We start from the raw sequence: 12,302 nt of genomic DNA on the forward strand, positions 1-12,302 counted from the left end.
ATGTCTATCTCTCTCGTCCTCACATGAAATGATTTTACTGTCCTCTTATTTGTGGTACCATCTTATTGCACATCATTGGTGCGCTCCCCTATACCACTTGCTTAGAGAACCTTCTCATAATATTTTATTTTTTATATCAATATAGGGTTGATGTTCTCTGTGTTGCAATGTAGCCTGCACCTAGACACATGGGTTTGCCATTTAGGAGCCAGGTTCCCCCCCCCCCACCCAGCATAGAAAACATTCTCCCATCAATATAATATGGCATATATTTGGCTAAACTATTCGGGCACTAAAAACTAGAAATGCCCAAAAGCCAAGGAGAAGATGTCCATCAAGAGATGCTTCTTTTGGTACTTTGGTTTAGAGAAAATTTTCCTAACAATATGTTTTAATTCTTTTGTATAGAGGATTTGAAAAGAAAAGAAAAGAAAAAAAAAGTGATTTTCTTATTGACACTTTTTAAGGTGTCTAATAATTTGAAACCTTTTTTATCAAATAAATAAATAATTTGAAACCTTACTTTTTTGTCTCTTTAGTTTAATATATTTCTTCTTTTTTAATAAGCGCAAATCATATTATTTCACATATGCATTCGAAAAATATACAAGATTATGACAACTTTTGTTAATGACATAATGATATTTAATTTCTTTTAAATTATTTTTTACCCTATTTTTTCTCAACATAAAGAATCTTTGGGAATAAGACAAGGGACAATCAAAGATGTCAAGTTCTAAATACATCTATAGAGGTGCTATTTAAAGAGTAAAAACAAATGAGTAGATGAGAATCTACTTTTTCCGCATGACAAGATAAATGAAATTGAAACTTTTATGGATTGGTAAACCTCAAAGCATCCTACTCACACGTTAACTTCAGTCTAAATGGAATTAGCCATGTGATAAAATAAAGTATTAAAAATTATAGGGCAAATTTCACGGATACCCCTATAACTATTCAAAATGGTAAGTACACCCTAAATTTTGCAAAAATATCAAAGATTACCCCTATTTCATGAATATTTATCAACTTAGTCAAGTCTGTTAGGTTTTTCCAGTTAAGTTACTGTTAGTTTTTCGATAATGGCCAAATTGCCCTTAAGGAGTGAGAAACTTACCTTAATACCCTCAAGGGTAAAACCCCCAACCTTTTCCCCATTAATAAGCTAATTTCTTCGAAATCAAAGTTTAGTTCTGAACTTCTCTCTCTGCTTAAAACTCTAATGGTGGAACTCAAACCCAAAGATTATTCAAGTACATATGTTTCCCACTATGTATTATAGTTTCGTGTTCTTCCAATCGATGGAGTTGCAGAAGCTCTTATACTACCTAACATTCTTCTTTGTTGTTCTTCTCGCCGGGAAAGTGTCTCCGGCGTCGCATGACGGAATTACGAGAGATGCTCAACTATTGCTTTAGAGGCTTTTTCTATGGTTGTAAAGTCAACTGCAGATTGGCTCATAGTTCATACTCTGTTTGATCAGTTAGGGTTACGTGTTGGATAGTTGTGCATCTGTGGTGTTACGGAAGCTTTTACTGCGTTTACGCGTCTATCGGTCTATAAGCGATTGATGTATTGCTGGGAGATTTAAACTTCAGAAAATGGAGATTTTGACTATTTGTTGCTACTAAACCATGTCAGTACCATAATAAATTTCAGGGCTCAACTAGTCGGTTTGAAGATTGTCACAGTTATTTATGCTGTTTGTTTAAATCTGCAAATTTTCTGCTAAAAAAACTTGCCTTAAAGTTAGATTTCCATTTTTCTTTTTTTTCAATTTTCTTTTGGGGAGTTCCTCTTTCCCGCAAGGCGCATCGCATCCCCTTTGGAGCTAGGTTTAAGCTATGGCGAACCAAAACCTAAACAGAATGATGAGCTTTGGTATATCTGATGTGGCTCTGGAGACACTTTCCCGGCGAGAAGATGGAAATGGGTTTCGGCGGTGGTGGTGATGCTGGCGGTGGCAATGATGGTGTTGCTGGCGGAAGAAGAAGAAGAAGAAGAAACACAGAGAGGAAGAACAGGAAATGGGGTTTTGGGGTTGAAGATGAAATGACAGTTTTGGAAGACGAGGCACTGGTGACCAACATATAATTGCAGATCGAGTTGCTGCAACTCTGTAAGACAGATTCCCGCGATGAAACTGTGCAGAGCAACCGCACCGAATACGGTTAGGGTTTTAATTTGTAGAGTTAGGATTTTTATGGGGTTGGATTGCTGAGAGCATGGTCGGGCGAGGGAGACTGGAGAGGGTGGTGGCGGGGTTGCAGGGGAGCAAGAGAAGGAGGCTGCAGGGGGTGGCGGCGGAAGAAACAGCAGAAGGAGAAGAAGAAGGGCAGAAAAAAGGAATAAAAAAAAAATATTAAATAAAAACAAGGGCAAAATTATCATTTTATCTTTAGGGGTAACCTTGCTTAACATCAGGGGGAAGATTGTCTTTTTGACAAAATTTAGGGTGTACTTACCATTTCGAATAGTTACATGGGGTATCTGTGAAATTTGCCCAAAATTATAAGATTATCAAAATGGACATATGATCAATATAAATCATTCTACATAACTCACGATTGAAATTACCACATCAGCCTTTCACATGAAATTTTTTTTTAATTTTATAAAAATTCAATCTAAAAGGAAGGGGAAGAAAGTATTAGTCTTCTTACCCTAATTATGCTCCTTCGTTTGAGAGTGATAGCCAATTCTCACTATATGGACCACATTGTTGAAAACAGGGTACCTTCTTTTACAATTCTCTTCATTTTGAATTTAAATTGTTTGTTCAACCGACTTTTTCGTTTTTTTTCTCTCTCTTTCTCTCTCTCTCTTATTTTATTTATTTATTTCTCTGTCGGTTCTTTGTTCAATCCATTCACACCCTTCTTTTTCACAGAAGGTGACGAAGGAATACTATCACCACTACCTCACCCTCTCTTCTTCCTCTCAACCCCGCCTCACCCCTTCTCTCTTTTTTTGTTTAAATAGGTACATAAAATAGAAAATGAAAATTGAAATTTACCCTCCAAACTCACATCTAATTACAATCCCACCCACTCTACTCTATCCTCCTTCCATCTCCATTCACTTCCTCCTCTTTCTCTGTCTTTGAGACAGTGGAAGAAGAAATCTCGTCGCCTTTCCCGTTAGAAGCCAGAGCCATCTCCTTCTCCGTCGCCGCCGCCTCCTCTCTAAACTTTCTGTAAATGTCACTCTGGTAGAACTTCCTTGTCCTCAGCACAAGAATAAAGGATACCGCACAGCCAAACAATGTCACCGCCGTTATTATAATGAAGGAAAGCTTGTAACAAACCACACCTGTGCAGTTCAATCCTTTCCCAACCTCCCTAGTCTTCCCCAACCCCGCCAACTGTTTCCTCGCCTCTTTATCATATAAGTGCCCTGCAAGCCTCACGTTCAAAATGTATAACCCAACTGGGCTCGCACTTGTCCCAAAATTGTACAAAGTGGCGTAATACTTTAGCCCAAATAGCTCCGATATTATGGCCAATACAAGCGGCCACTGTGCCCCAAAACAGAATCCGATAATCACAGATGCGAAGTATAGACCATTGGGAACTCCAAAGGCGATTAAGAGGTGGCCGGCGCAGGAGATGAAGAGGACTAATGTGAGCATAAGTGTACGTGGGAATTTGTATTTCTTTAGGAAATATTCCGACAAGAAACCCGCCACCACTCGTCCGAGATAGTTCCATATACTCACTAGCGACACAAAAGTGCTTGTATTCCGAGCTGGGTAGCCGAGTGAGAGACCGATTTGTCCGAGATTGTCGATAGCCGTCAATGTTCCTCCAATCCCACATGTCGTGGCTATGAAGATAATCAACATGTCCATACTAAATAGGGCTTGTAATATGGTGTAGTCTTCACCCCTATCAGGTACCCTGCATATGTTGGCACAGCAAGACACTGGCTTTGGTGGTGGTGGTGGTGGTGGTGGAGGTAATACTATTGGCGCGATTGGCTTCTGAACCGTAATTTCCAACTGCGGCGGCGAAGAAGAAGAAGAGTAAGGTTGGAGAGATTGTATCTTCTTCTTCCACATGATAATCTCTTCCTTGAAAACGATGGCGAGGGGGAGGAAGAGCAAGACAACAACAGTGGTAGCACTCAAACTGTACCCAACTCGGTTATCCATCCCCTGAAATTGCTTCTCTAAAATGATTATGATCATGAGGAAGGCAGCAAGGGCGAGTGAGATGTAGAGGAAATTATAAAACACTTTCAGCTCATTGGAATGTCGAATCACCTTCATGAATCTAATGGTTCGAACGAAAGCGAAAGAAATAACAGCAGGAAGCCAACCAATAAGAAGGATAAGAGATTTAGGGTTATTATTTCCATAGATGGCAAGGTAGATTTGAGTCATGATAGCACCACTAAGACCCAAAAAACCTTTTAAAAGCCCTAAAACCAAACCTCGGCTTTCAGGGAAGTTTCTTACACAGGTGACAAGAGCTCCTGTGTTGGCGAAAGATTGGGAATTGGCACCGAGAAAGATGTAGAGACACATTTGCCATACCTGGGTTGGTGAAATGGTACCTTTCACGGAAAGCCATATCATGAAGTAGCCAAAGAAATTCATGACGGCGCCGATGACTAGCACCACCCACGGTGGTGTGACTTCGTTGATTAGGCCGGAGAGAACGCCGACGTTAGCACCCACATCTTTGAAGAAACTTAATAAATTGAGAGTGGTTTGATCGTAACCAAGAGATGTTTTGATCTCGTTGGAGTAGAGACCAAACAAGTAAGTTGCACCAGCTACAGACATAATCAAGAAAGATGCGAACACCATGAACCATCTTCCTGATACCACTTGGTTTGTTAGGCTCTTCATGTCTCTCCATGACCCCCCCATATCTCCTGCTGCTGCTGCCATACCTAATCTTTCTCACTTCCAAGAGTTGGAAATTTCAATTTTGGGTTTACCAACTTCTCATTGACGAGAGGGACTATTTATAGATGATTGAGGAAAGACTTGATTGGTTGACTAAGAGAGTAAGAGGTGGTGCAAAGTGCAAGTTTTTTGCGACCCATGTGTAGAAACCACGAGGGTCGTGTGGAGTACACTAATTCATAAGAAAAACCCATGTCCCTTCATAGTGCTACCACTTAATTATGAGTAAGCTAATTAATCCATTTTTAAAGAATGGGAGAATGTTCTCTATGCCAGGGGCACACGTTGCACCAGACATATGGGGGTGGGCGCAATGACCACTCTACCCCCTTGAGTGGCATGCCCATGTGTCTGGGCGCAGCCTGCGCTGCAGCACAGAGAACATGAACCCTTAAAGAATTAATAATAAGGAAAATAGAATGCTACCCGATCGTGCACTTCGATCCCATGCCTAGACACAAAAGTGCATCTTGGACGACTAGGATTTTCCACCTTTACATGATGGCAATACGGTAATTTCCAGGCGCCCAAAGTGCTTATGTATGTCTAGATGCAGGAACCATGCAAGGTGCATGGGATCTTTATCCTCTCTAATGGGCAGTGCACCTCACTTGTGCATCTGACAATGCAATAGGCAGTGCACCTTTAAAGTTCTTCCCCTGACTCACATGGGGAAAATTATCTCCTCTAGTTCCCTTCCCAGCCCAGTTCCCCAATGCCTCTAATAAGGAGGGTGGATCCCACCTGAGCAGGGTTAGGGTGGTCATTGTGTCTCGACCCCCTTGTTAGAGGCATTGGGGAACTAGACCGGACCAGAAAATTGGAGGGGACAAAGATCCGTCACCTGGCTACTATCGAATGCACAAGTGAGATCTAGTGGATAATGCACTGCAACTTGAGGATAAAAATTTAGGCGCAAGACCAGGTCGCATCAAAGGGAATCAATTCATCTTGATGTACCTGGTGCTTTAATGGGCAAAATTTGAGTTTCACGTGATACTCCAGTTGTGAATTGTGATAACAATTTATGGGAATTAGATCTAAAAGGCCAAGGGGGGGTTGAATCGAAATTCACCCATTTGCTTAATTTAGGATTTAGGCTCTCGCATGTTTTCCCTTTGGAATCTCAATAAATTGGGACCATTTTTATTTCATTTTCATCTGTCAACTACCACAACCTAAGAACTCACTTTTTCTTTTTGTTGTTTTTTGATAAAACCAAAGAGCTTACTATTGAGTCATGAGTCGCTAGCAGTCTAACACCTTCCTCTAAATAATAATGGAAATTAAACTCAAAAAACAAAACAAAAATTTATGGTAAAAAGTCAACATGATGGACAGTGGACGTTCAACAAGTTTATACGTAAAAAAAATATATATATATATATATATGGAAAATTATATGATTAACTACTTTTGGATTTTCATTTACAAAACTGTCCACCCTATATTTGAGTTAATAAAAATAGACAAAAACAAATTTAATTTTATAAAATTAGACAAAACAGTGACTCTCCTTCCTTCCTCGGCAGTTCCCCTCTAAAAAAATCTCTTTTTTTTTTTCCTCTGTTACTTGGGATAGCAGAGAATGGCGGTGATTGGGACAAGGGTAGGGTTGCAGGGAACATAGAGGATGTCTGGGCGAGAAGGCAATGACAGGGGTAAAAATGTCTAAAAAAAGTAAGTGTGGGAGGGAGAGACACTATTTTATCCAGTTTTGTAAACCTTAACTTGTTTTTGTCTATTTTTGTTAACTCAAACATAGGGTGAACATTTTTGTAAATGAAAACCCAAAAGTAGCTAATCATGTAATTTTCCCAAAAAATTATACAAGTTCCTAATGCCCAGACCAGTCGGATCATCGAAATACAGTGGAGGAAGCCGGAATTTAGTTGGAGAAAGCTCAACATCGATGGATGCTCGATGGGGAACCCGGGTCACTCAAGCGCTGTTGGTATTTTTCGAAATTTCCAAAGGCAGCCAGAAGGAAGCTTTGCTCAATATCTGGGAATCTCCACAAATTACACCACCGAGTTTTCGACTTTCTTTATAGGTGTCCAGATGGCAAGAGAAAAAAACATACAGCCGCTGTGGATTGAGTGTGATGCAGAAGCAGTCGTGACATCTATAAAGAACGGCAACATCCCTTGGAAGTTCAAACAATCTTGGCTCGGAGTGGCTAGCTACGTCCAAGGCATTATGTGAGAAATCACTCAAAGCTACAGAGAGGTTAAAACAGTTGCTGATCTCCTAGCCAAGAGGAGTGCTTCCACTCAGGCTTCTCAGCGGTGGGCTGAAGCCCCTTCTTACGCCCACAACGAGATCGAATGGGACATGCAGGAAAGGAGTCGATTCCGTTTTTGCTAATAGATTGTCTTGCCTTTTAGGTGCTGGATAAGGTCATTCTCCCTAGAGCTCTCCCTGATGGCAATGCCGAAGGTGGGACTCATGGGAAAAACCTCCTAATTTTTAATTTGCTCCTTGCAGGCTTCATGCCGACGAGGAGATGGTCTTCTTTTTTATTTTGTGGTCCCTACTTGGGGATCCCTCTAAGCTTGTATTATATCAGTTATTTTAATACAGACTTTGCTGACCTTTAACAAAAAAACAGAGTGCGTGCTGGTGACTAACTTCTCACCATGAAATACATTTTATAGTATAAATATAGAATTTGAGAAATGAAAATGTAAATCTCACAGTCAAAGATTAATCACATGTTAGGAAATTAATTAGTTTTAATGTAATTATGGTCCCTACTTTACGGAATTTTATTTCATTCCCAACATATCCCATGTAACGTTTTAGGACAGGGATTTGAGCAACGTCTGAGGTTGTATATGTGAGCTTAGCAAATCCTATTGAGAATATATATATAAATTGGGAGAGATTGTGGACACACCTATATCATTATCCGTTGGAATTTTTTTATTTTTTTTGGATAAATAAATTATATTTAAAAAATAAATATACAAAATAGAAAATCACCTAGAACCCCTTTAAAATAGGCTTAAAGAGGAAAATGGGAGGCCCCTAACTAAAATGGAATAGGTCCTGCATCAATCAAAATGTCAAAAACAAAGAAGTTACAACCAATAATAGATACAAAAATCAACATCTCCCTTAATCAATTTATAAAGTTCCTCCTAAAAATCAACCGGTTAGAATTTCATATTATGAAATCTAACTTGAAGCAGTGAAGACAAATGGGCCATTGAAATAACCCCAATCGAGTTGACTTTTTTTTTGGTTTTGATAAAACAATCGATGTGACTTCAATCTACTCTTAAGGGTAGATAGATATTAGGTGATAATTAATCTTATAATAAGGCAAGTGAGTGTTCCTCTCTATCAACCGACTATAGGATTCCCAATTATGTCGTACACGATTTCTATATCTTATATATTTTTGCTAAAAGGTTGTGTGTATTAAAAGAGAATAAAAAAATTGAGTACAAATTATTATAAAAGGATTACGGGCAGAACGATATAAAAATATAAGCAACAATATGAAAATGTAATATATGGTATATAATCAAATATATATACTTACTCGTAACTGGCAGTTTATTGCAAATAAAGACAGAAGTTGGATCGAGTCGTATTAGTATGACAATCTCCTTAAGGTCTTTAATCGCCCCTTAATAGTACAGGCTGGGTTGATAAACGATTATACCTTCAAGATGAAACAATCCGCTAATCACTTAAGGTAGCACTCCTAATGTGATTACAGAAGGGATTCAAAAGTAATACTCAACACTCCTTGTTTGACATGAAAAAGAGAAGCAAAACCAAAGAAGGAACAATCTCTGATTCAAGGAAAAAAAGAAGGAACGTATTATGTTTCAGAGGTAACAGGTAACAAAATACGTGATAAGCAAAATACTCTCCTTGAGTTGCAGTAAAACAAGCAGAAGAGAAGTGATTTTAACTTCTGTCAACACTCATGTATTTATAGGATACGTAGAGGTATGTTCCAATAGGTACTGTATGTATACAAGCATCCTTATATACGTACAGGTACTTTAGGTGTCCCCCTTCGGCATGCGTGCACTTGATTTAAAAGAATCCTGAACCAACCCCCATACAAGTGAGAAGATAAGCTTCTCTCTAAATTAAGAACCCTATGTCTCTTAAGGACTCATGAATACATATAAATAAGCTCACATCCTTGAAACTAGCCAATGTGGGATTAAATATTCTTGGATTCTTTAACAAGTGCAACTCAAAAAAGAGGGAAACAAAAAATTGAATTTGAACAAAAAGTAGACATCAATAAAGACAATGATATGGCCTTTTCATTTTAAATCTTTGAATCCAACACAAATAGATCGAAAAAACCAGAAACAAGCAACAGAACCAATTAGAACGACCCCCACCTACGACATTGCCATCAGCAAGACAGACGACTAGTGAACATAAGACATAGGGACAAAAAAAAACCAGAATTTAGTCAGCGTACCCAAATTCTCAGTCTTCCTTGAGCATCAACTCTAAGTCCCTCTACAACTATGTACCTTACAACTATGCTTCAGGAGATAGTCCTAGTACGTATAGGAATCCAAGTTTTATATCTATTTATATCTCTTCAGTCGTAGAGGAGTTTAATGAATGAAATAAGTTTTTTAAGAGTTGCTATGGTATCAAAGCAATTTCTTTTTTGGCTCCAACGAGCCTAATCATCCTGGCTTCTGCAATGCTGCCCTCACCATCCAACTGGATTTCTCAGCTGTTCGGTTTTCTCAACTGGATTTCATACTCAATTTCTCTTTCAAGTGCTGCTTGCCACTCATCACCGCTACTGCCGCTACACCTTCTCCCTCTTGTGTTGCACACTGCGAGCACTGTTTCTCTATTACGCAATTATGTTGTCACTATCCACCACTAATATGCTAAGTTCAATCCGCTATGTTCCACTGCCGCAATCCACTTGCGATCTCACAACATTGCCATCATTTGAAGAGGTAACCCACGAATAGATTGGGCAGGCGAATTTTGCACTCTCCCTCACTACTTTGCTAATCTTGACATTTCTCATCGCTTGGCTTGTCCTCACACCCATGAACAACAAGGCTCTGTTAAAAGGCATCATCGTCATATTGTGGAGACAGGACTCACCCTTCATTGTCATTGCATTTACATTGCTCGTCATGTTCGTTTTGACGAATCCTCATTTTCCTTCGCCAAACCCTCTGTTCTAGGTTCACCCCCACCTCTACATCAGCCCAATCATCACCATGGGCTACAGCCCCCTTTTTCCAGCTCCCCCAACCTTACCATCATTGAATCTCCCCCCTCTCCCTTCCCCTCTGCGGCCACCCTTTACTTCCCCACCCTTGGTCCATTCCCCCACCATTATCTCACGTAGGGTCTACGACCACCCTTTATTCATGATTTAAACGCTTCTCCCCAGCATTCTCCCCTATCTCCCCACCCCCCACAACCATTATCTATCCCCCTCACCCATCCGCACTTAGTGGTCATTCCATTACTTTACGACTTCATACCTAACCGCAGGCTTATACGACCACCGGTCATCTGACTTCCAATTACAGGTATTTACTAATGTCGACTAGGCTAGCAACTCTGATGATAGAAAATCTACGGGGGTTATGCCATTTTTCTAGGCAGTAATCTTATTTCCTAATCTTCAGGAAAGCAGAAAATTATTGCACGTTCTTCAACTGAGTCAGAGTACAAGATTTTGGCTGACGCATCGGATGAAATCACTTGACTCCAATTCCGATTACATGAACTCAGGGTTCCACAATCTACACCTCTTATTCTTTGGTGTAACAATATTGGTGTGACATATCTCTATGCCAATCCGTTCCTCCATGCTAGAACGAAACACATTAAAATTGATTTTCACTTTGTTCGTGATAAAGTTGCTAAAAAGGAAATGTTGGTTCAATTTACCAAGGATCAACGTGCTGATATTATGACTTGCCAGTTTCTTTGTGACAAGCTGCACATTGGAAGCATCGAATCCCCATCTTGAGGGGGTGTTATCAACCGACTATAGAATTCCCAATATATTAGGAGTCCTAGTATGTATAGGAATCCAAGTTTTGTACCTATTTATACCTCCACAATTGTAGAGTAGTTCAATGAATTAAGTTTTTTAAGAGTTGTTACTCTCACAAAAGGTTCTTTAGTTTTCATATAAGAAAATTTTTGATTTATTTTAATATAAAAGGTGAAAAAAAATATTGATTAAATAAAATAAAATTTGGACCCAATTGTCCTTAAGCCCTGGTGAAGGATCATTGATTGCTTTCGTTGGATTTGGATGAGTGTTAGGGAATAGTGAAGGGCATATCAGACCTTCACATAGAAACATAAACATATGCACGATGCAGAATACACAACGTAACAGACAAAAAAACAATTGAACAACTATTATGTAAGGATATGCATTGTTCAGCCCAATACCTACACCCATGGTGAGATTGGAATAGTCTTAATTAACAATGGAGAAAAAGGTTACAAGCTTTCTTTGTCATGCCTCTTTGTATTTACAAAGAATTCCTTATAACCTTAACAATCCCTTCATTATCAATTTAAGGCAAAAATAAAGAGATACAATTTTCTGAAATTATCAAAGGCAACCCACAACACAAACAGCAAAATACAAGACATCAACCCTAAACACTTCCATCATATAGATGGAATAAATGATGATTTTGGATTTATGGTTCACTCCTTCACCTACGGTAAAGGAAATCTTTGTGGAAAAAAATTTACATAAATACAAATTTCACGTAAAATACCATTTGCATGAAAGAAAGAAAAATATATACAAAAAGGGTATAAAAAGATAAAGAACAATGGAGGTCCAGTAGATGGGTCGGTCCCCCATTGGGTTGGAACATTTTATGACCAATTGGCTCGGATTAAGTCAACATTGACCAATCAAGTTGAGGGAGAGGGAGAGATCTCATGTAGCTTATAATTAATTACCTGCGTTTGTCTGTGAAGTGTTGAGGTGGCGGGAATTTTTATCCTCTCAATTTGCCTGTCCGTATTTGACGTCAAGTACATCTAATAGAGGGAGGTGGACCCCACCTTCGATAGTGTGTTTGAACAAGGGGTAGGATAATCATTTCCATGCCCTCTGTTAATTGTACTTGATGTCAAGTACGGGCAGGCAAATTTAGAGGATAAAGATCCGGTGAGATGGTACTTCAAATATAAAGCAATTGGGATGATCAGATCAGGTGGGAGAAATTATTTTTTTTGTTTTGATAGAAATCAAATGAGAGATTGATCTTACAATTAGAGTCCAGACAAGCTCATCTTCATCTTTTCACTTTGCTCTATAACTATTGGACCTTCCACCAAAAAAGGAGTGATGGATGAATTTTTTTCCTCTCCTGTCCGCTGT

General features: G+C 39.1%; 1 protein-coding gene across 1 annotated transcript; it reads right to left on the reverse strand.

Moving 5' to 3' along the window:
- Positions 1-3,055: 3,055 nt before the first annotated feature.
- Positions 3,056-4,879, reverse strand: LOC122650465. Its single transcript, XM_043843880.1, has one exon. It carries the CDS (start codon positions 4,877-4,879, stop codon positions 3,056-3,058), a length of 1,824 nt encoding a protein of 607 aa, XP_043699815.1.
- Between the last annotated feature and the right edge of the window lie 7,423 nt (positions 4,880-12,302).

Source organism: Telopea speciosissima, chromosome 2, assembly GCF_018873765.1.
Source record: "Telopea speciosissima isolate NSW1024214 ecotype Mountain lineage chromosome 2, Tspe_v1, whole genome shotgun sequence".
Lineage (NCBI taxonomy): Eukaryota > Viridiplantae > Streptophyta > Magnoliopsida > Proteales > Proteaceae > Telopea > Telopea speciosissima.

Bases quoted from the DNA above. Each gene is read 5' to 3' on its own strand.
- LOC122650465 (XM_043843880.1), bottom strand. From the start codon at position 4,879: ATGGGGGGGTCATGGAGAGACATGAAGAGCCTAACAAACCAAGTGGTA.